General features: G+C 45.3%; 1 protein-coding gene across 1 annotated transcript; it reads right to left on the reverse strand.

Annotated features, from left to right (window-relative positions):
• Positions 1-671: 671 nt before the first annotated feature.
• On the reverse strand, positions 672-18,162 carry LOC121348114 (myosin heavy chain, skeletal muscle, adult-like). Its single transcript, XM_041427321.1, has 39 exons — positions 17,916-18,162; positions 17,683-17,826; positions 17,435-17,591; positions 15,538-15,565; positions 15,325-15,439; positions 15,140-15,232; positions 14,947-15,010; positions 14,752-14,850; positions 14,543-14,646; positions 14,305-14,443; positions 13,562-13,663; positions 13,194-13,210; positions 11,694-11,843; positions 10,968-11,138; positions 10,455-10,764; positions 10,227-10,300; positions 9,888-9,975; positions 9,676-9,793; positions 9,394-9,517; positions 8,595-8,731; positions 8,237-8,492; positions 7,264-7,506; positions 6,857-7,033; positions 6,626-6,771; positions 6,453-6,543; positions 5,975-6,364; positions 5,730-5,856; positions 5,435-5,553; positions 4,788-4,984; positions 4,243-4,426; positions 3,992-4,157; positions 3,697-3,821; positions 2,929-3,237; positions 2,640-2,843; positions 2,247-2,372; positions 1,982-2,152; positions 1,786-1,890; positions 1,548-1,643; positions 672-956 (listed from the first exon to the last, which is right to left on the reverse strand). Exons 1-39 carry the CDS (start codon positions 18,120-18,122, stop codon positions 801-803), a joined length of 5,829 nt encoding a protein of 1,942 aa, XP_041283255.1. The 5' UTR covers positions 18,123-18,162; the 3' UTR covers positions 672-800.
• Between the last annotated feature and the right edge of the window lie 2,055 nt (positions 18,163-20,217).

Here is a 20,217-nt window from a genome sequence, read left to right on the forward strand (position 1 = left end):
ACAAGGTTATCTTAGAAAACTTATCTTCCTAAGTCCCTGGGTGCAATTAGTCTCCTTGGCCTTGTTTCTTCTTATTTTCTCTTCTGCTACCACTGCAGAGAAATGAGCTGATATTTTCACACAATTACGCAGAACACGTGGCAGACCTCCCTCCTGAAAGGGAATTCTCAGCCCAGACTCCATATCTTCACAAATGGCATTGCATTTTGTTTCTGTATCTGTACAATTTTGTAATTTAACAGTATCAAATATGGTGTATTATTTAATGACACTGTTTGCTGAGTGTCATGGAAGCCTTCTAATGTACATTTCTAATGTACAATTCCTTGTCCTTCCTTAGTGCCTGAAATAACTAACATAATTTCATTGAAAATATGTTCTTCCTGTTCAACATACTCTGAATTACTCAACAGCTGCTTGACAAACACAGGCAACAGCACAAACAACTTTTCTCTTTCACTCTGTGTCTGTCAGGATTACTTATGTGACTAAGAAGCTGTCTTTGTTCTTTTGCTAAAATGTTATTGAAGGGATAACCATTTGGAAATTAGATGATAAAAAGCTGTACCACCTCAAAGCTGCACAAAGGTTTTATAAGACAAAACTGTGTCCAAAGACTAATGGTGATACAGACCTCAACCGTAAAAAACAAATGGTAACTAATCATGACGTGAATGCAAATGAATCTACTCTTTATTCCCTATGTATTGAGATGCTTGAAAATATCAAATCTAGAAGACAGTGACAGAGGGTTCACATTTTGTGCAGCCCTCAGGTCACTTTGCTGTCTCAGAACATCTTCACTCTTCCTCTTCTATCTTCTTGCCATGAATGTCACGGCTCTTGGCTCGGAGCTTGTTGACCTGAGACTCTGCAATGTCAGCCCGCTCCTCGGCTTCCTCCAGCTCGTGCTGGATCTTGCGGAACTTGGAGAGGTTCACATTGGACAGCTCCTCCTGTAGGGGAAAGGGAATCAGGGGTGATGAGTCCAGGGCAAGGGTTTCACTCCTGCAGGAAGTCAGCGTTATAGGTTTCACTCCTGCAGCAAATCTCCATCCCCCTCCCACCACTGCTCACAAAACAGCCTCACACAGGGCTCCTCATCCTCACCATTTCAGAACCTTGTCCCTGCTGGGACAAGCTTCACCAGGACCATGTCATATGTGAGGAGCAATTTCAACCCTTCAATTTATCATTTCTGTACTTACTCTGACACTAGTCTGAGTGAGTTATTCGATAAAGAAGACCAGGAAGCCTTCTGCTGCTATTAGCAGAGATTCAGGAACTTGTCAGTCAGTGGGTGTCGCCCCTGGGTTTGTTTACTCTGGCCTTCTGTGTGAAACAGGCTGCAGAACTTCCCTTAATGAATGTCCCTGAGTGCAGGGTGCCCAGAGCTCACCAAGTCCTCAAGAAACCATAGCAAAGCAGCGTGGCCAAGACAGTTGTGTCTCTGAAACTTCATTCATACCCCTCTCCTGGTATTCACCTTTATTCAGCATGTGTCCTGCCCCAATGGAATATTTGCCTTTTCTCCAATCAATACTTACAGCCTCCTCAGCTTGTCTTTTGTAAGATTTCACTTTCATTTGCAGCTTGTCCACCAGATCCTGCAGCCTCAGGACATTCTTCCTGTCTTCCTCAGACTAAAGCAGTTGGTAAACAGAATAGAGAGTCAATTCTTTGTTCTGCAACATGTGAGGATAACAATTGCCCGTGGGAATGGTGTGGGCAAAATGTGACTCGCTGTGAGAAAGCCCTGTGAGAGCAGGAGAGCTCCTGCCTTACCTGGTAGGTGAGTTCCTTCACCCTCCGCTCGTACTTGCGCACACCCTTCACGGCTTCAGCGCTGCGCTTCTGCTCAGCATCAACCTCCCCTTCCAGCTCCCGCACCTGCAAGGACAAGCCCATCCCTGCAGCTTCCCTGACAATGGCACTCCAAGGAGAGACACACTCACTCAGGCACAGCCCCAGCCCTACACACCCTGGCTTCCAGCTTCTGAAGTTGTTTCTTCCCTCCCTTCAGTGCCAGCTGCTCAGCCTCTTCCAGACGGTGCTGCAGGTCCTTCACTGTCTGGTCCAGGTTCTTCTTCATCCTCTCCAGGTGGGCACTGGTGTCCTGCTCCTTCTTCAGCTCCTCTGCCATCATGGCCGCCTGATCAAAGCAAAAGGTCAAAGCCATTTTGGGGCTGGACATATTTTGGGGAGAGTACATTCATCCCCAGCAATTTCAGAAGCACCCAACTCACATCTGTGATGGCCTTCTTGGCCTTCTCCTCAGCATTGCGGGCTTCCTGGATGGTGTCTTCCATTTCACTCTGGATCTGGGAAATGTCCGTTTCCAGCTTCTTCTTGGTGTTGATCAAGCTGGTGTTCTGTGCAACAGAAAACACAAGATTCCTATTGTCAGACCAAATGCTTCAACATCAAGGCCTGAAAATGCAGCTAGAGTTTAGGGAAGTCTTTAGTGCAAGAGACTTCTTTAGCACCAGAGCAGTAAACCAGATATTGAGAGCTGGATGGAGGGGATATATTGCAGTACACTTCTTCAAATGTTTACACAGTAATCACTTACAAGAGCAATAACAATTTAAATCTTTGCTCTCACTTGTCAATGCAAATAATTTCCAGCAGCGCCTGACCTGGGTGTGGAGGAGCTGTGCACGTTCAGTGGCATCCAGAAGCTCCTGCTCAGCCAATTTCCTCGAACGCTCCGTCTGCTCCAGGGCTGCCCGGAGCTCCTCAACTTCAGCCTGCAGCAGGTTTGCTCTGCGCTCCACCATGGCCACCTGCTCCTTCAGGTCATCCTGTGTCCTCAGAGCATCATCCAGATGGATCTGGGTGTCCTGTATTTAAAGAGCCAGTTTTGTCCTAATGAATTTCTCCAATACTTTGCTTTAAAAATAAATCGACCAGAAGGTAAAGCAAGACCTTGAGAGCTCCCTGGATGCTGTGCAGGTTCTTCTGTGCCTCTGCAGCCTGGCGGTTGGCATGGCTCAGCTGGATCTCCATTTCATTCAGGTCTCCCTCCATCTTCTTCTTCAGCCTCAGGGCTTCATTCCTGCTCCTGATCTCAGCATCCAGGGTGCTCTGCATGGAGTCCACAACTCGGAGGTGGTTTCTCTTCATCTGATCAATCTCCTCATCTTTCTCTGCTATCTTCCTGTCAATCTCAGCCTTCACCTGGTTGAGCTCAAGCTGCAGGCGCAGGATCTTCCCCTCCTCATGTTCCAGGGAGGCCTGCACAAGTGGACACAAACATTGACAACATCAATAAACCTACTTCTTCCTTTTAGGGATAGGATATTTCCAGAGATCTCAGCTGTCTGCACTCCCCAGCCAGAAGAGAGAAGGAGCCAGGCTTTGTCAGCTCTATTTCCACATTTCTTTACTGCAGACACCAGTGATTATGGTCATGTACCTCAGCTTCCTCCAGAGCAGCCTGGATTTCAGATTTCTCCTGCTCAACCTGCTTCTTCACTTTCTCCAGCTCATGAATTGCCTTTCCTCCCTCCGCAATCTGCTCCGTGAGGTCAGAAATCTCCTCTGTGGAACAAAGATCAATGGCATGGTCAGGCACAGAGCAGAATGGGAAGGGTCCTGTCCCACCAAGGTGACAGGCATCTCTGCACACCCCTCTCTCCAAAGGACTACATGCATACTCTTTGTGGAGGCATCATTAATCAGCACTGTCTGTACCTCAGCTTCCTCCAGGGAGGCTTGTAGTTCAGATTTCTCCTGCTCAACCTGCTTCTTCACTTTCTCCAGCTCATGAATTGCCTTTCCTCCCTCCGCAATCTGCTCCGTGAGGTCAGAAATCTCCTCTGTGGAACAAAGATCAATGGCATGGTCAGGCACAGAGCAGAATGGGAAGGGTCCTGTCCCACCAAGGTGACAGGCATCTCTGCAGACCTGCAGGCACACACCCATGAGCAATGGTGGTAATGGCTGACAGTGAGAAAGGCCAGGGAGGAGCAGAGGGCCAGGGCCTTACGCTGCAGGTTCTTGTTCTCCCGCTTCATTGTTTCCAGGTGGTCCAAGGACTCCTCATAGGCATTCTTCATCTTGAACAGCTCCGTGCTGAGAGAGCGCGACTCCTTCTGCGAGGCCTCCAGCTCAGCCTGCGTTTCCTCATACTTCTGCTTCCATTCTGCCAGGATCTGAAGAGAAACGGGGTGTGAGTAGGGCTGTGGCCATCATGGGGCCATGCTCTGGCCAGGAGTGCTGGTGCTGGTACCAAAAGACCTTGTCAAAGTTCTTCTGCTTCTTATCCAGAGCAGCACAGGCAGCATTGGATCTCTCCACATCAATCATCAGGTCCTCCACTTCATTCTGCAGCCTCTGCTTTGTCTTTTCCAGGGAGGCACATTTGGCATTGACAGCCTCAACATGTTCCTCTGCATCCTGCAGGCGCTGGGCCAGTTTCTTCCTGGGAGGAGACAAGCACAGTTGCATGTTAAAGCTTGGAAAGATATGAGTTCTATACTATCATGAGAGGTCATGTGTTCACTTTAAGGGTTTTGAACTAAACATTTTTTACAAGTGTTAAAGTATCTATACTTTGCCGTTTCCTATCATCTGGGGAGGATTAGGCCTGTCTTAGCACTTCTAAAGCCTAAGTTTTCTCATTCCAATCTGCACTTTTTCTCTCTCTCTCCTCCCTTTTTTTACAAAGATATTCTATCCTTGCTTCCATCCCATTCTTATCTTATCCCACTCTCAGAGATTCCAATTTCCCTTGACCAGTTTCAGTCTTCTGAAGTCATTTCCCATCATTCTTCCCCACATACTTGGCCTCCTCGAGCTCCTCCGTGCGCTGAATCGCGTCCGTCTCGTATTTGGTTCTCCACTGGGACACTTCGCTGTTGGCCTTGGACAGGGCTCGCTGCAGCTCCCCCTTGGCCTCCTGCTCCTCCTCATATTGTTCCCGGAGCAAGTCACAGTCGTGGCGAGCGGACTGCAGGGCATGGGCCAGGGCATTCTTGGCCTGTGGGGACATTGCGTTCAGTGACCTGAATACTTATCTTGAAATACCTCTTCACTGTAAACTTGAAAATAAAATTGAAATGTATAACTGGGAAAATGGATATCATGGAGCTGGTGAAGCCCTCATTGTGATATTCAGGAGCATAAGGATGCAATACTGACTCTTGGACAGTAATCTGCTGTTTGTGTATATGTTCAGTCGTATGCTGAATCCTGTCTCAGAGGGGATCATCAGAATTGCATGGAAACCTTGTGGATTGCTTCCTCCAGAACCTGAAATATCACCTTCCTTCCTTATATAGAGGAAGAGTAAGGGCTTGTACATTAGTGCTGTTTCCCCTGGTCCTACATGTGTTTAGGGAAGAAACTTTGAGGCAGTCTAGTGTCAGACAGGATTCTGCAGATGCTTTTGGGGGTGATGTAGGCTGTGGACAGTAGGGTACTTCCAGACCTTGATTTCTTCCTCCAGATGTCTCTTGAGTTCCTCAATCTGTTGGGTAAATCCTTGCTTGCCCCTAGACAGCTGAGAAATCAGAGCATCTTTCTCCTCCACCTGGCGGGAATATTCACCTGGATAAGGAAAGGGAAAAAAAGAAGCAGACTGTTACTTCGATGACACCTTCTGCCTGTAAAACCATGTAACCAGGAATGGCCTGGAGAGCTTATTCCAGCTGCCACCTTGTACACTCTGGCTTGCTCAGAGCATGCAGGTCCTGCCATTGAACTTTGGGATAAGGATGTCTCACCTGACTCTGTCTGCAGACGAGCTCTTTGTGTATTGAGGTCATTGATCATGCGCTGATTCTGTTCTTCCTTTGTTTTAATCTCACTCAGCTGATCTTCCAGTGTGCGGCACATCTTCTCCAGGTTGGCCTGTGTTTCAGCATATGGAAAGGGATGTGTGGATAACCATCCACATGCTAAAGAAGGCTAGCAGCAAGGATTGTGTTGCATTCCACTGGGTCAATGAACTAATAAAATAATTGTGTACCTTGGCTTTGGAGACAGACTCCATGTTGCTGGCCAGGTCATCAATCTCCATCTTCATCTCACTTTTCTCCTTCTCCAGCTTCTGCTTCACGCGTTGCAGGTTGTCGATCTGCTCGCCCAGCTCAGCTGTGCTGTCCGCGTGCTTCTTGCGCAGGGCGGCAGCCGTGGCTTCGTGCTGCAGCGTGGCCTCTTCCAGGTCACGGCGCATCTTCTGGAACTCTGCCTCGCGCTTCTTGTTCATCTCCACCTGAGCTGCTGTGGCCCCTCCTGCTTCTTCCAGGCGCTCGCTGATCTCCTCCAGCTCCCTGGACAGGTCAGCGCGATGCTTTTCTGCTTTAGCGCGAGAGGTTCGCTCTGCCTCAATTTCCTCCTCCAGCTCCTCAATGCGGGCCTGCAGAACAGCAGGGACCCTTCACACCCGTGCCCTCCTCCTGCCTGAGCTGAGCCTGAGCAAGGCAGGGGAAGGAACAGACACTTGCCTGCAGCTCCTTGATTTTCTTCTGAAACTGCATGCCCAGGGCTTGTTCATCCTCGATCTTGCTCTGGATCTGGCTGATTTCAAAGTCTTTCCTTTGGACCAAGTGAATCATGTTAGAGCTCAAAGAAAAAAGTGCTGCAGCCCAGCACCCAGGTGCCCCAGAGCCACACTTACTTCTTGAGTTTCTCATCCAGCTGCTGCTTATCATTCTCCAGATCCATGATGCTGTCCTGGGCCAGCTTCAGGTCTCCTTCCAGTTTCCTCTTTGCTCTCTCCAGGTCCATGCGCAGTTTCTTCTCTTGCTCCAGGGACCCTTCCAGCTGAACACAACAAGACCATCAGGGCTCTGCCAGCCAGCTTGGACTCCATACCTGTCCTGTTCCTGCTCTATGGCTGTGTGCTTACATCATCCACTTGCTGTTCCAGCTTGGTCTTGGCTTTGGTCAGAGTATTGACTTTGTCTTCCTCTACCTGCAGGTCATCCAGGGTCTGCTGATGGGCCTCTTGGAGGGCTTTCTTCTCTTTTGTCAGCTTGGCAATGGTCTCGTCCAGGGCTGCCATCTCCTCAGTCAGGTTTTTCACCTATGAGAAAAAGGGAGCAAATATAAATAAAGGAAGTAGATATAGAAGTCCTGTAAAATCACAGGGCTCTTTTTCAGAATGAAAGTGGCAGGGTCTATCTCCATCTCCTCAGTCAGGTTTTTCACCTATGAGAAAAAGGGAGCAAATATAAATAAAGGAAGTAGATATAGAAGTCCTGTAAAATCACAGGGCTCTTTTTCAGAATGAAAGTGGCAGGTTCTATCTCATACCTTGTTTTCAGTGGCATGTTTTTCCTTCTCCACCTTGGCCAGTGTTAGCTCAAGGTCATCAATATCTTTCTTCAGCTCTGAACATTCATCCTCCAATTTCCTCTTCTTGGCTGTCAGCTCAGCATTAATTTCTTCTTCATCCTCTGCCCTTTCAGTCAGCTCCTTAATTTTGGCTTCGAGCTGGATTTTGTTTTTGATGAGCTGGTCACACCTTTCCTCAGCATCAGCCAAGCTGTCTGCTTCCTGGTGGGGAGACAGAATTTTGTTGATTATAATGTTTTAAACTTTCTCTGCTCTGCCTTTTTTAATCACAGTGTAGGCAGGTTTAAAAATAGCAGCTGAACCTGAGTCTCCAGGAACAGAAGGATCTCGAGTGGTCTCTACTGATAAACTTTGGCATTTGTAATCAATATTTATTCCAATGTTTTTTGTCTCCTAAATTTGTCTCCCAGTGCAGTTATCTATGAAAATGCCTCATAACACAAGCACTATTGCAGAACTGAACATTGTAGTTCAATTTCTAATTTCAACATAAGCATCAGCTTGGAATATGGCTTTCTTCTCATGGAAATTGTAGTTACTTTTTTTTTAGTTGTCTCAACAAAACCTTAAAATAGTTGTAATTTACAGGCTTTTTGATTTCTGAAAACACTTTTTTGGGGAAAGAAATGTATCAGTTTTTTACAGACTGCATGGCCAATAGAGTTCTGGCCTATCAGCTACCTCTGTGGCTTCTTTCCGGGCACATCTAGGATCTTCTCTGGTAACTAGCTGATCATTCATTGGGTGTTAAGAAACTCCCTTGTCCTATTTGAGTTTGAATGGAAAGTATCCATGTTTCTGAAAATAATCAACTCTTTCTTGTAGCTGTATGTAGGAAAAGTAGGCCTTTCTGTGAGCCTCTTTGCAGGACAAGAAGCATTCTGACAGTATATCATTCTTTTTCCAGGGGTAAATGAACAGTGATACTCACAGCCTGCACTTGGAGCTGTAGGTCATTTTTCTCCTGCACCAAGGCCACCATTTTTTCCTCAAGCTCCTTCCGCTTTGCTTCAGACTTTGCAAGTTCTTCCTTGGTTTTCTCAAACTCTTCCTTCATGTTGGCCATCTCCTTCTCAGATTCTGCGCTCTTCAGCAAGGGCTTGATCTTGAAGAACAGCTTCATCCATGGCCAGTGTTTGACATTCATGAATGAACGAACATTGTACTGGATGCAGAAGATGGACTCTCTGAAATGAAATTCACACAGTTATTGTATGGATATGGTGTGATTAATTTAAACTTCATCAGTAAAGTTCCATGAAAATCAAATAAATATGACAAATATCTACCTCCTCTCCACCATTTTCCTATACTCCACTCTCATCAGGAAGCCCCTGCACCTGGCTTGTGTGCGAGTGATGATTTCTGCCAACTTGTCATCTCTCATCTCCTCCAGGAGTCCCAGCAACCCAGCTTTGAAGAACACCTTGAGAAAGGAAATGTTGCATCATGTCATTGTGATGGAGGACAGAACAGAGCACAGAGTCATTCAGATTGCTGAAAGACTTTAATGGCCATCAGTATCACCTTGGGCCCCCTCCCAGATCCTCTCTCCAAGGGTTTAGGACTTCCTATAATCTCAGCCTAAGCATTCAGTCCTTGTCTGAGCTATGTGTCATGAGTACTGGTTTCCAGTTTAGCCACAGCCTCAACCACTCCTCTGCCTGGTCCTGGACACTGGTGAGCTCTACCATGACTTATTAATTCCTGGCTTGGTGTTAGACCAATCTCACTGCTATGTATATGTCCACTAATTAATGACTTGGGCCTTGCCTTTTTAGCCTGCCTATATCTGACCCTGCAGCCTGATGAGTGTCAACACTTTACCATGAACAAAGTGATTTTAACTGAAGAAGAAGAAGGTATACCTGCGCTCCACCATTCTCTGGTACTCCACCCTCATCAGGAAGCCCCTGCACCTGGCCTGGGTGCGGGTGATGAGCTGTGCCAGCTTCTCGTCCCTCATCTCCTCCAGGATCCCTATCAGCCCAGCTTTGAAGAACACCTTGAGAGAGGCAATGTTGCAGCACATCACTGTCAGGTAGAGAGAGCAAAGCCCAGGCAGGCAGTGAAGGGGGGGGTTGGTACCTTGGTGTGTCCAAATTTGTACTGGGTGTGGTCCACATCGATTGAACTAAGAAGCTTCTCAGAAGCCTTCTTGCTATCGATGAACTGTCCCTCGGGGATGGCACTGGCATTAAGCACCTTGTATCTGGAATCAGAGAAAGATAAGGCTGTTTTTTACCAAGCAACACACAGCAGCCACTACTAAATCCCATCAACCGTTTTTGAAAACAGAGCACAGCCTAAATGGACCCATGAATGAACCAACATTGCTATTAATGACGCTGACAAGAGCAGAGCTCTCACCTCTGTTTGAAATCAGCATAGAGGACTCTGCTGGGGAACCCTTTCCTGCAGATCCTGATCCCTTCCAGCACGCCGTTACAGCGCAGCTGGTGCAGCACCAGCTCGTGCTCCATGGCACCTGACAAATACCACCATTAGTGACTACCCTGCTCTTTGACACTCGGGAGAAGAGCTTCTGCTGCTGAAGCTTTCCTCCCCTTGGCTTGCCTTACCAGGTGTTTTAGTTTCATTTGGGATGATGCACCGTACAAAATGGGGGTGAGTGCTTCTCAAGTTAGCCATCAGCTTGTTTAAATTCTCCTGTGAGATTTCAAGGAAAAGTTCAGGTTTAATCTAGTAAGAATCTCATGTCTATGTATGATGTGCTTTAAAAAAACTGAGTATTTCTGTGTCTTGAACTGTAGGAAATACATGATTATGTTGGTGTAAAAATCGTATAAATATGAATCAGAGACTTAGTGAATTATAGGTGTGTCTTCTGACTGAAATTTCACTGAACACATATGTTATTTCAGTAGATATATAAATGAGGAAATGAATTCTGCTCTTACCCTGAAGAGAGCTGAGACAGTCTGGAAAGAAGAACCCTTCTTCTTGCCTCCCTTCTTGCCACCACCACCAGAATCTGAAAATCAAAGAAAAGAAAAAAATTGTAATAATATGGACAAGATATATTGGATACTACAGAACACAAAGCCTCTTTATATTTCTAGTGTTTGCAGCTTTAATTCTAAGAAAACTTTGTCCGACATTAAAAATACAATTTCCACAAAACTGACCTGCATCTGCTCCACCATAGTTGGCAAAGAGTAAAGCCAGGGTCTTCACAGATGATTTCTGGTACAGCCCAATGACAGTTTCATTCAGAGGGTCCTTGTTCTTCTCCAGCCACCCAGTGATGTTGTAGTCCACTGTGCCAGCATAGTGCACCAGGGAGAAGTGGGCCTCAGCCTTGCCTTTGGCAGGCTTGGGCTTCTGGAAGTTGTTGGACTTGCCCAGGTGCTGGTCATAGAGCTTGTTCTTGAAAGAGGTGTCAGTTGCCTTGGGGAACATGCACTCCTCTTCCAGGATGGAGAAGATGCCCATGGGCTGGGAGAAATCACAAGTGACAAGGGAAGGTTATAATGGAAATGTTCAATATCACTTTGGATGGGATGTTCACCTGCCTGGTCTAGTGAAGAGACCTGAAAGCTTCCCAGAGAGATTGTATTGAAGGCACTTAGAGCAAACACTCTCAAGAACCATTTACAGATTCAATTTGTGTGATTGCACAAGATGCTTAAGAAACTCACCTTTTCTATGAGCTCAATGCAGGCAGCCAGGTCCATGCCAAAGTCAATGAACTCCCATTCAATTCCCTCCTTCTTGTACTCCTCCTGCTCCAGCACGAACATGTGATGGTTGAAGAACTGTTGCAGTTTCTCATTGGTGAAGTTGATGCACAGCTGCTCAAAGCTGTTGAACTGCCCAAAGCAAGGAAAGGTGCACAGGTTCTCAAGGTGTGCCAAAACACACAGGCCTTGGCTGCCGTTCTCCTAAGATTGTTTGAACTTGAAACACCAGTCCAAACCCTGCTATACCAGCATGTGTTTCTACTCTAAAACTCACAAATGTCCTTGAAGGACATTTTCATTATTACTTTGCAAATCAAGCCAAAAGTGACAATTCTTTTTCACTGTGCTACTCAGCTGCAAGTCTTTGGGAAGCTCAGTAGCTTCATGGTGTCAGTTCTCTGAGCTGATGGACAGCAGAAACCTCCTCAGTGTCCCACCCAAGAATTTCCCTGGCCTCAGAAAAATAATCTGGGCATTTTGTGTTCTGACACAGAAGTCCTTGCATCATCACAGCATTCACAGAACAGGAAACACGCTGTGAACTTGCCCAGACCACTGTCTTCACAAAAGCATCCAACCCTGTGGCCCATAGCTGTGTAAGCCTTAGTCCTCTATGTGCTTCTGAGTCCTCCTGACCTGTCCTTGCCCATTGCTTGACTTTGGTGTCAAACCCTTGCTCCTTACATCAAAGATCTCAAAGCCAGCAATGTCCAGCACACCAATGAAGTACTGCCTGGGCTGCTTTGTGTCCAGCTGTTGGTTGATACGAACAACCATCCACAGGAACATCTTCTCAAACATTGCCTTTGCCAGCGCACCTACAGCATTGTTCACCTAGAGCAGTGAAGAAAAGACGGGAGTTACCTCTTAGGGGCAAATAATAATATGCACATACTCCTTCAAGCTTGACTGTCAGATGTTACCTGTGTCACATTTTGACCTTTGGTCACATATTCATTCCCAACCTTGACTCGGGGGTAACACAAGGCCTTGAGAAATTCAGCTGAGTTTAGGCCCGTTAGGTAGTAGTCCTCTATGTGCTTCTGAGTCCTCCTGACCTGTCCTTGCCCATTGCTTGACTTTGGTGTCAAACCCTTGCTCCTTACATCAAAGATCTCAAAGCCAGCAATGTCCAGCACACCAATGAAGTACTGCCTGGGCTGCTTTGTGTCCAGCTGTTGGTTGATACGAACAACCATCCACAGGAACATCTTCTCAAACATTGCCTTTGCCAGGGCACCCACTGAATTGTTCACCTAGAGCAGAGACAGGATTGGAATTACCTCTGAAGGGCAAGGAAAATTGTGTACATATTCCTTCAAGCTGTGCATTCTTGACTGTCAGATGTTACCTGTGTCACATTTTGACCTTTGGTCACATATTCATTCCCAACCTTGACTCGGGGGTAACACAAGGCCTTGAGAAATTCAGCTGAGTTTAGGCCCGTTAGGTAGGCAGCCTTGTCAGCCACTAGAGGTGGGGGGAGAGAGAAAAGCCTTTGTTCATGGACAAACTCTATCATTCATGTATTGTTAACCGCGTTCCTGTTCATGTTCTAGGAATGGAAGAGGATTTATCTCATCCCATACAGAAAGCCTGTGAAGGAATGCAAATTCTGGACACTACTGGTGATAGTCTTTGAAAGAAAGAACAAGTATGGCTTGGATAGGAAGAGCTTGAACCTGGAATTTCCCAGAAGAACAACAAAAGCCTCCAGCAGGACATAAGGCAAGGCATATTCTCTTTCTGTGGGAAGGGGATTTCTGGGTAGCACAGCTTGTAGAAATTATTTCATCAAAAACACTGTTGCCCATCAGGGTGTCTTAATGCTTGGAGGTTTTCAAGAGTGAGAGAGAAATATCCTGTGTTGAAACTGCAGTTTCTGCTTTCAGGCAATATGATTTGGAGTATCCACCATTGGGTAGAATAATGGAACTTCCCATGACTAGGAAAGAACCTCTGCAGTTAGAGAGACTGGTGGCAAAAAAGGAATTCTCAGTGTTTTATGTGGAGACTCAGGCAACTGCAGTGTGTCTGTGGAGGCAGAGAAGGGCATAAATCAGCACAGGGCACCCACTGAATTGTTCACCTAGAGCAGAGACAGGATTGGAATTACCTCTGAAGGGCAAGGAAAATTGTGTACATATTCCTTCAAGCTGTGCATTCTTGACTGTCAGATGTTACCTGTGTCACATTTTGACCTTTGGTCACATATTCATTCCCAACCTTGACTCGGGGGTAACACAAGGCCTTGAGAAATTCAGCTGAGTTTAGGCCCGTTAGGTAGGCAGCCTTGTCAGCCACTAGAGGTGGGGGGAGAGAGAAAGCCTTTGTTCATGGACAAACTCTATCATTCATGTATTGTTAACCGCGTTCCTGTTCATGTTCTAGGAATGGAAGAGGATTTATCTCATCCCATACAGAAAGCCTGTGAAGGAATGCAAATTCTGGACACTACTGGTGATAGTCTTTGAAAGAAAGAACAAGTATGGCTTGGATAGGAAGAGCTTGAACCTGGAATTTCCCAGAAGAACAACAAAAGCCATTTTGACCTTTGGTCACATATTCATTCCCAACCTTGACTCGGGGGTAACACAAGGCCTTGAGAAATTCAGCTGAGTTTAGGCCCGTTAGGTAGGCAGCCTTGTCAGCCACTAGAGGTGGGGGGAGAGAGAATGAAAAAAGCATTTGTTTACATTCAGTCTCTGGAATTCAGGTGTTGTGAACAACTTTGCTGTTCATGTTCTAGGAATGGAAGAGGATTTATCCCATTCCATATAGAAGGCTTGTGAATGAATGCAAATTCTGGACACTACTGGTGGTGATCTTTGAAAGCAAGAAAGAACAAGTATGGCTTGGATAGGAAGAGCTTGAACCTGGAATTTCCCAGAAGAACAACAAAAGCCTCCAGCAGGACATAAGGCAAGGCATATTCTCTTTCTGTGGGAAGGGGATTTCTGGGTAGCACAGCTTGTAGAAATTATTTCATCAAAAACACTGTTGCCCATCAGGGTGTCTTAATGCTTGGAGGTTTTCAAGAGTGAGAGAGAAATATCCTGTGTTGAAATTGCAGTTTCTGCTTTCAGGCAGCATGATTTGGGGTATCCACCATTGGGTAGAATAATGGAACTTCCCATGACTAGGAAAGAACCTCTGCAGTTAGAGAGACTGGTGGCAAAAAAGGAATTCTCAGTGTTTTATGTGGAGACTGGCAACTGCAGTGTGCTTCTGGAGGATAACATATTGCCTCTGGAGGCAGAGAAGGGCATAAATCAGCCCCTGAGTTTGCTGATACCTTCAGTGCCATCAGGCTCTGCCTGCTCCTCTCGTTGTTTCTGCTTGAACTTCAGGTTCCCGTAGTGCATGACAGCCCCTGTCAGCTTGTAGATGGCTGTTTTCTCATCTGCAGTGAAGCCCAGGATGTCAATGGCACTCTGCAGTCAAAATAATGAATTCAAAAATGTGTCCTTAGTGGGTCAGAGATGTCACCCTCAAGACATGCCCTGTAGGTACTTGGTTGCTGTGTTACTTACATCTGTAGCCATCAGCTCCTCCTGGTCATCAATGCTGGGGACAGTGACCTCCCCTTGACTCACATAGTGGAAATCATAGGGGTTTGTGGTAATGAGGAGCATTTCTGAAAAGAGGAAGAGGCAAGGCAGAGGTTTACTTTTCCAGTCAGATGAGAGAGAGAACTCTTCCTCAGTTGTCAACCCTAAAAAGCCATAATGCTCTTTCCTACCAATTAGCTCTGGCTTCTTGTTGGACATGATCTGATAAAAGATGTGGTAGCTCCTTTCCGCCTTGAGCTGGAAAGTGACTCTGGACTTCTCCAGCAGATCTGCCCAGGGAGGTTGCAAGAGTTAGACACTTGTGGGAATGTACATGGAGATGGGATTTTGGGAAGGGATGGGAGCAGTCCAGGAGAATCTCTTACAAGTTTCAATGTCAGCAGAAGCCAGTTTGCCTGTGGCACCAAAGTGGATTCTGATGAATTTGCCCTGTTAAGCAGAAACAGCAGCAGGTCAGCCTGGGTGTGTTCTGCTGACATCTCCTTTGCATGAAGAACTGCTCAGGCATCATGCGTGTTGCCATGAGGGGGAGAGATCTTATGCAAAGCAAGAACTCACAAAGCGTGAGGAGTTGTCATTCCTCACGGTCTTGGCATTTCCAAAGGCCTCCAGCAGGGGGTTGGCGCTGATGATTTGATCCTCAAGCGTTCCCTGCAGGGTGATAATTATTGCTAGTTTCCTTTCCAAAAATCATGTCAGGAAAAAAGGAAAGCATTGATCCCAACATGTATGTACTACTTTACCTGCATTTTGCCTGATGCATGTTCCTCCTTCTTCTTCTCTCCACTGGCTGCAATTGTTGCAAAGTACTGGATGACACGCTTGGTGTTCACAGTCTTCCCGGCCCCGGATTCTCCGCTGCCAAAGCCAAGAGAGAAGCAGAGGGTGCGTGGTCAGGCAGGAGGTGCCCTGGCACCGGGCAGCCCCGCAGGGACCCGCGCAGGGGGTGTACGTACGTGATCAGGATGGACTGGTTCTCCCGATCTGTCAACAAGGCAGAAAAGAAGAGATTATTATTATTGCACTGGCAATAGGCAGCTGATTTCTTTCATAAACCCATTTGACTTCACTCATTTTGAATATTTTGATGTTCTCAGCTGCAGGTGGGAAGCTGACATCTCAACCCTCCGACAGTGCCTGGTGTAGAACATATGCAGATATTTTCTGGATAGTTCCTTCATGTCATACTCTTAAATTTGTTTATGAAAATGATTCCAACTAAGGATCAGTTTTGTAGAGTTACTGATCAAACTCTCTATCAGCAAGCTGAATTGAACTGTAGCATAAACTTTATTACATAGGAATAACCACTCCTGATCAGTCCACAAGACCCTTTAAATGGTTTTTACGTTGTTTTCAATTGATTGTTCATTAAATAAAATTACAGAGACATCATACAGAGCAGTCTGCTCTATAATATTGAAATTTTCATACTTCCAGAGCTGGAATTAATCTATCTTTTTTCAATAGCTTGAGCTGAATTTGCTTCCCACAATTTTGTATGCTTTCTTAACTCATGCTAACTTATTTTTTTGTTCCATTGTTATGCTCCATTTTTGAACCACTCAATGAAGGAAAAAATATGTTCCTGGTGTTGAGTTTGTTTCATCATGTACTCTGTCTTTGCTATTCATCTTATCTTTGCCATGCATAATTTATAAAAGTAATAAAAATCTTCCTTCTACAGTTACCAGCACAGCCTGTCCTACCTTTGGGAAACCTTTTTATCTTCCTCTTGACCTGTTCCACTTTACTACTTTCTTTTTTGAAGAAGGAAGCCTGAAAATGTATATGACACACCAGGTGCCATGATACCCCTTGTATATAGTAATGCTTTCTGTTTTGGTCTCTATTTCTTTCTCAGTGATCTCCAGGCTTCAGCTTTTTATTTTGTAGATTCATGATTCTTGAGACAAAATTTTGAAGCAGTATTAGAACACACTTATAAAAGTTGTTGGCAACAAGGGGTTTTTTTCCCCAGTGGCATTTGTTTTACACCCCTGTTCACAAAAATTTTTTACAACTTGACTGAATAAGAACTTAATGTAATAAAGTCCCCCTGAAATGAATTATTAGACTTAATTTCTGCTGACCTTAAGAACTTAGTCAAATCAAAAATATTTTCATCACTTCCAGATTATTTGAAAAAATGTTGAACAGTTGAAGGCCCAGAACAAGCCCTTTGACACTCGCCATTCAGACCACTCTTCAATCCAGCTCACCATCCACTTGTCCTGCCCTCCCTCCCTCCCTGAGTTTGCCTATGACAGTATCATGAGAAAGAACATCAAAACCCTTGCTGAAATCCAGGCAGACAATATCCAGTGCTCTCCCCTCATGTCTCAATGCAGTTATCCCGTTGTAGAAAGAAAACAGGTTGGTTAAGCATAATTTCGCTTTGGTGAAGCCATGCTGACTACTCCTGACCAACTTCTTGTATTCTCCATTCTTAAACATTCTAATCCTGGAAGCCATTCCAACACTCAGGTGAGGTCAACAGGCCTGTAGTTCCTTGGATCTTCCTTTTTGCCCTTTTCGAAAACTTGTGACATTTGATTTCTTCCAGTCTTCACACATGTCTCCTGGCTGCCATGACCATTGCAAGGTAAATGAGAGCCCAAGATATGATGCCCTCCAGTTCCCTCAGCACAGGTGCATCCTGTTTGGATGAACTTGTGGATGTCAGATTTGACTAAACTAACCTCATCCTCTTCAACCAAAGGGAAGTCTTCATAATTTCCAATGACAAGAGAACATGCACCCGAACAACATTATTAACTGCTTTGCCATTAAGAGACTTTTTCTCCTTTGTGAAGAGAGCCAAGTGATTTTAAAGAAAATCATGAAACTCACCAGTCAGCATGAACTGATAGGCGTTGTCAGAGATGGAGAAGATGTGTGGAGGGGCCTCCTGGCGCTTCTTGCCTCGGTAGGCCAACACCACCTCGGGGTTGTACACCGGCAGCCACTTGTAGGGGTTGACAGTGACGCAGAAGAGACCCGAGTAGGTCTGCAAGGAAGGGACACAGCACCTTGGCTTCCCCTGAGCCTGGCCCAGCAGCTCCTGAGGCTGCCCAGAGGAAGCTGCTGCTGCCACTTACATAGATCATCCAGGCTGCGTAACGCTCTTTGAGGTTGTACAGCACAGCAGGTTCGTGCAGGTGGGTCATCATGGCCATGTCCTCGATTTTGTCATACTTGGGAGGGTTCATGGAGAAGATTTGATCTTCTTTCACAGTCAGGGTCTGCCAATAAAACAGAAAGATCCACACGTGTCACCTAAAAGCTCAAAGTGGGGATCAAATGTTGTTCTTGAGCCTTGTTTTTGACTCACCTCTCCCCCTTCAGTCTTGACAGTGACTTTGCCTGATTCCCTGCTCTCAATTTTGCCTTTCACAAAGGATTCTTTGGGATGAGCCACAAAGACAGATGTCTTGGCATCGAAAGGTTTGTTCTGGGCCTCAATTCTCTCCTTCTCTGACTTTCGGAGGTAAGGAGCTGCCTCCCCAAAACAAGCTAACTCAGCATCTGCAGAGGCCATTGTTGCACTTTACTGAAGGCACATCAGTAAAGAACCCTGTGGAAGAAAAGAAATTTAACATGAATAGATTATTAATGTACCTTGCTTGCAACAACAGCTTTTCTAATGCTTTAAAACTGAGCACTTACTAGAATTGCTAAAACTACCAAAACTTGTCTTCTTTGTGTTTAATTATTTAAACCCAGAAAAATATTGTTTCATCCTTAAATAATATATAATAACCTTGAAAAAATTTCTTTTGTGTCTTATGTTACTGTACAGATTTTACTTAGGCTTTATGGATTGTAGTGTCATATTTAAGAATATGAAATATTTTAAAGGAACCTTTTATTCAAGTATAAAATAATAAAAAAGTATAGATGGAATAGATACTATAGCCTTAAAAGTAGATGGAAAAAATTAGTTTAAAACCAGTTTCAAAGGAAAAAATATATATGTATAATATGCAATAATGGGAATACCTAATAGCTAGATCCAGTGCACTTACCTTGAAACTTTTCTAGCAGACAGGGCAGAGCACTGCAAAGACACTTTTATAGAGTCTGGTTGGCAGGTGCTCTGCATTCTTCCCCTTTCTTCGGTCAAAACATTTTTTGGCAAACATTCTTTGGCAAAGCATTGTCTGGCAAACTGAACTAATGGCATAGTCATTTGATTTAATAAGATATATTTAGAAATGTTTTGTATCTTACCAATGCTGTGAATGTATTCACTATAAATAATTTGTCTAGAGACATAAGGAGAGAAGTTCAGTTAGTCGAGGCATTTGGAAAATTTGGATGTAGAACCAGTGAACTATACTGCTGCATTTCCAATGGTTTCTTCGTGTGCTCAAGGCAGATTTTTATTGCATGACTGTGGTGTTACTGTAATACATCCTCAGTCCAGCATTTCTATCGCATCACAAATATCACGGTCACTGAAGCTCCTTTAAACATGCTCTTCTCCTGGTTGTTGCCATTCTGATTATTAAAAGAGCTCAGTGAGTAAAGCTCAGTGAAGAGCAGAGGGCAAGGTCAGTAAATGTGATCCAAGGAGATATCCAACATCAAGCACTGGCGTGGGCATGAAAAGCGTATTCCAAGGATGAGCATGCAACTTTCTGGATTCAAATCCAGAGCTCAGCCCTGGGCCCCCTGTGCAGGGCAGGGAGAAGCTGGTGGAAACACCCTCTGCCCTGAACAGGAGGAGCTCAGAAATAACCTGTGTAAACCAGTGAATGCAGGGGGCATCAGAAGTCCTGTGTGTGCGCAATCTCTGACTTCCATGGACATACAGAACTTAGAGCACAAATCAGAGAATGGTTTGGGTTGGAAGAAACCTTAAAACACTCATCTAGTGCAACACCACTGCTGTGGGTAGGAATTTTGAATATATCAGGTTGCTCAAAGCCCCATTCAACCTGAGCTTGCACACTTCCAGTGATTCCAGGGGCATTCCCTTATTCTGGGGCTTGTGTCTCACTGGGCTCTTCTTAAAAAATGTCACTCTTATATCCAACCAGAATCTATCTTCCCTCCAGTGTGTTGACTGCAACACATGGCTTGGTGTTATCAGCAAACTAACTTGCTGACAGTGTCCTCAATCCTACTGGTCATGTTCTTGACAAATGGGTTAAATAATGCTGGTTTCAAAACAACCTGCCAGGGGACACAATTTCTTACTGGTGACTGCCTGAATTTCAAGCCGTTGACCACAACTCTTTGTGTGTGACCATCCAGCCAATGTATCATAGCATATTTTCCAGAATGATCTGCTCCATGATCTTGCCATGCAGAGAGGTGAAGCTGACCAGCTTGTAGTTCCCTGGGTCTTTCTTTTGCTCCTTTTTAAAAATGGGGATTTTTCTGTCAGTGGAACTTCATCAGACAATGACAACTTTTTAAGTGTGATGGATAGTGGCTTAACCACTTCATCTGCCAGTTCCCTCAGGATCTGGGGATGAATCTCATCAGGGCAGCTCCCTTATCTCTCCTTCGTTGACTCTCCCTTCCAATTATTTTATAGCTGTCAGTCACAGCTCATGTCAGTCACGCAATCCATCCCAACAAGTGTCTGTGCTAGCATAGTGCCTGTCTGGGCAGCGGCTACCAGC

The sequence above is a fragment of the Onychostruthus taczanowskii genome, unplaced genomic scaffold (assembly GCF_017590055.1).
Source record: "Onychostruthus taczanowskii isolate IOZ18803 unplaced genomic scaffold, ASM1759005v1 scaffold99, whole genome shotgun sequence".
In the NCBI taxonomy this organism is placed as follows: Eukaryota; Metazoa; Chordata; class Aves; order Passeriformes; family Passeridae; genus Onychostruthus; species Onychostruthus taczanowskii.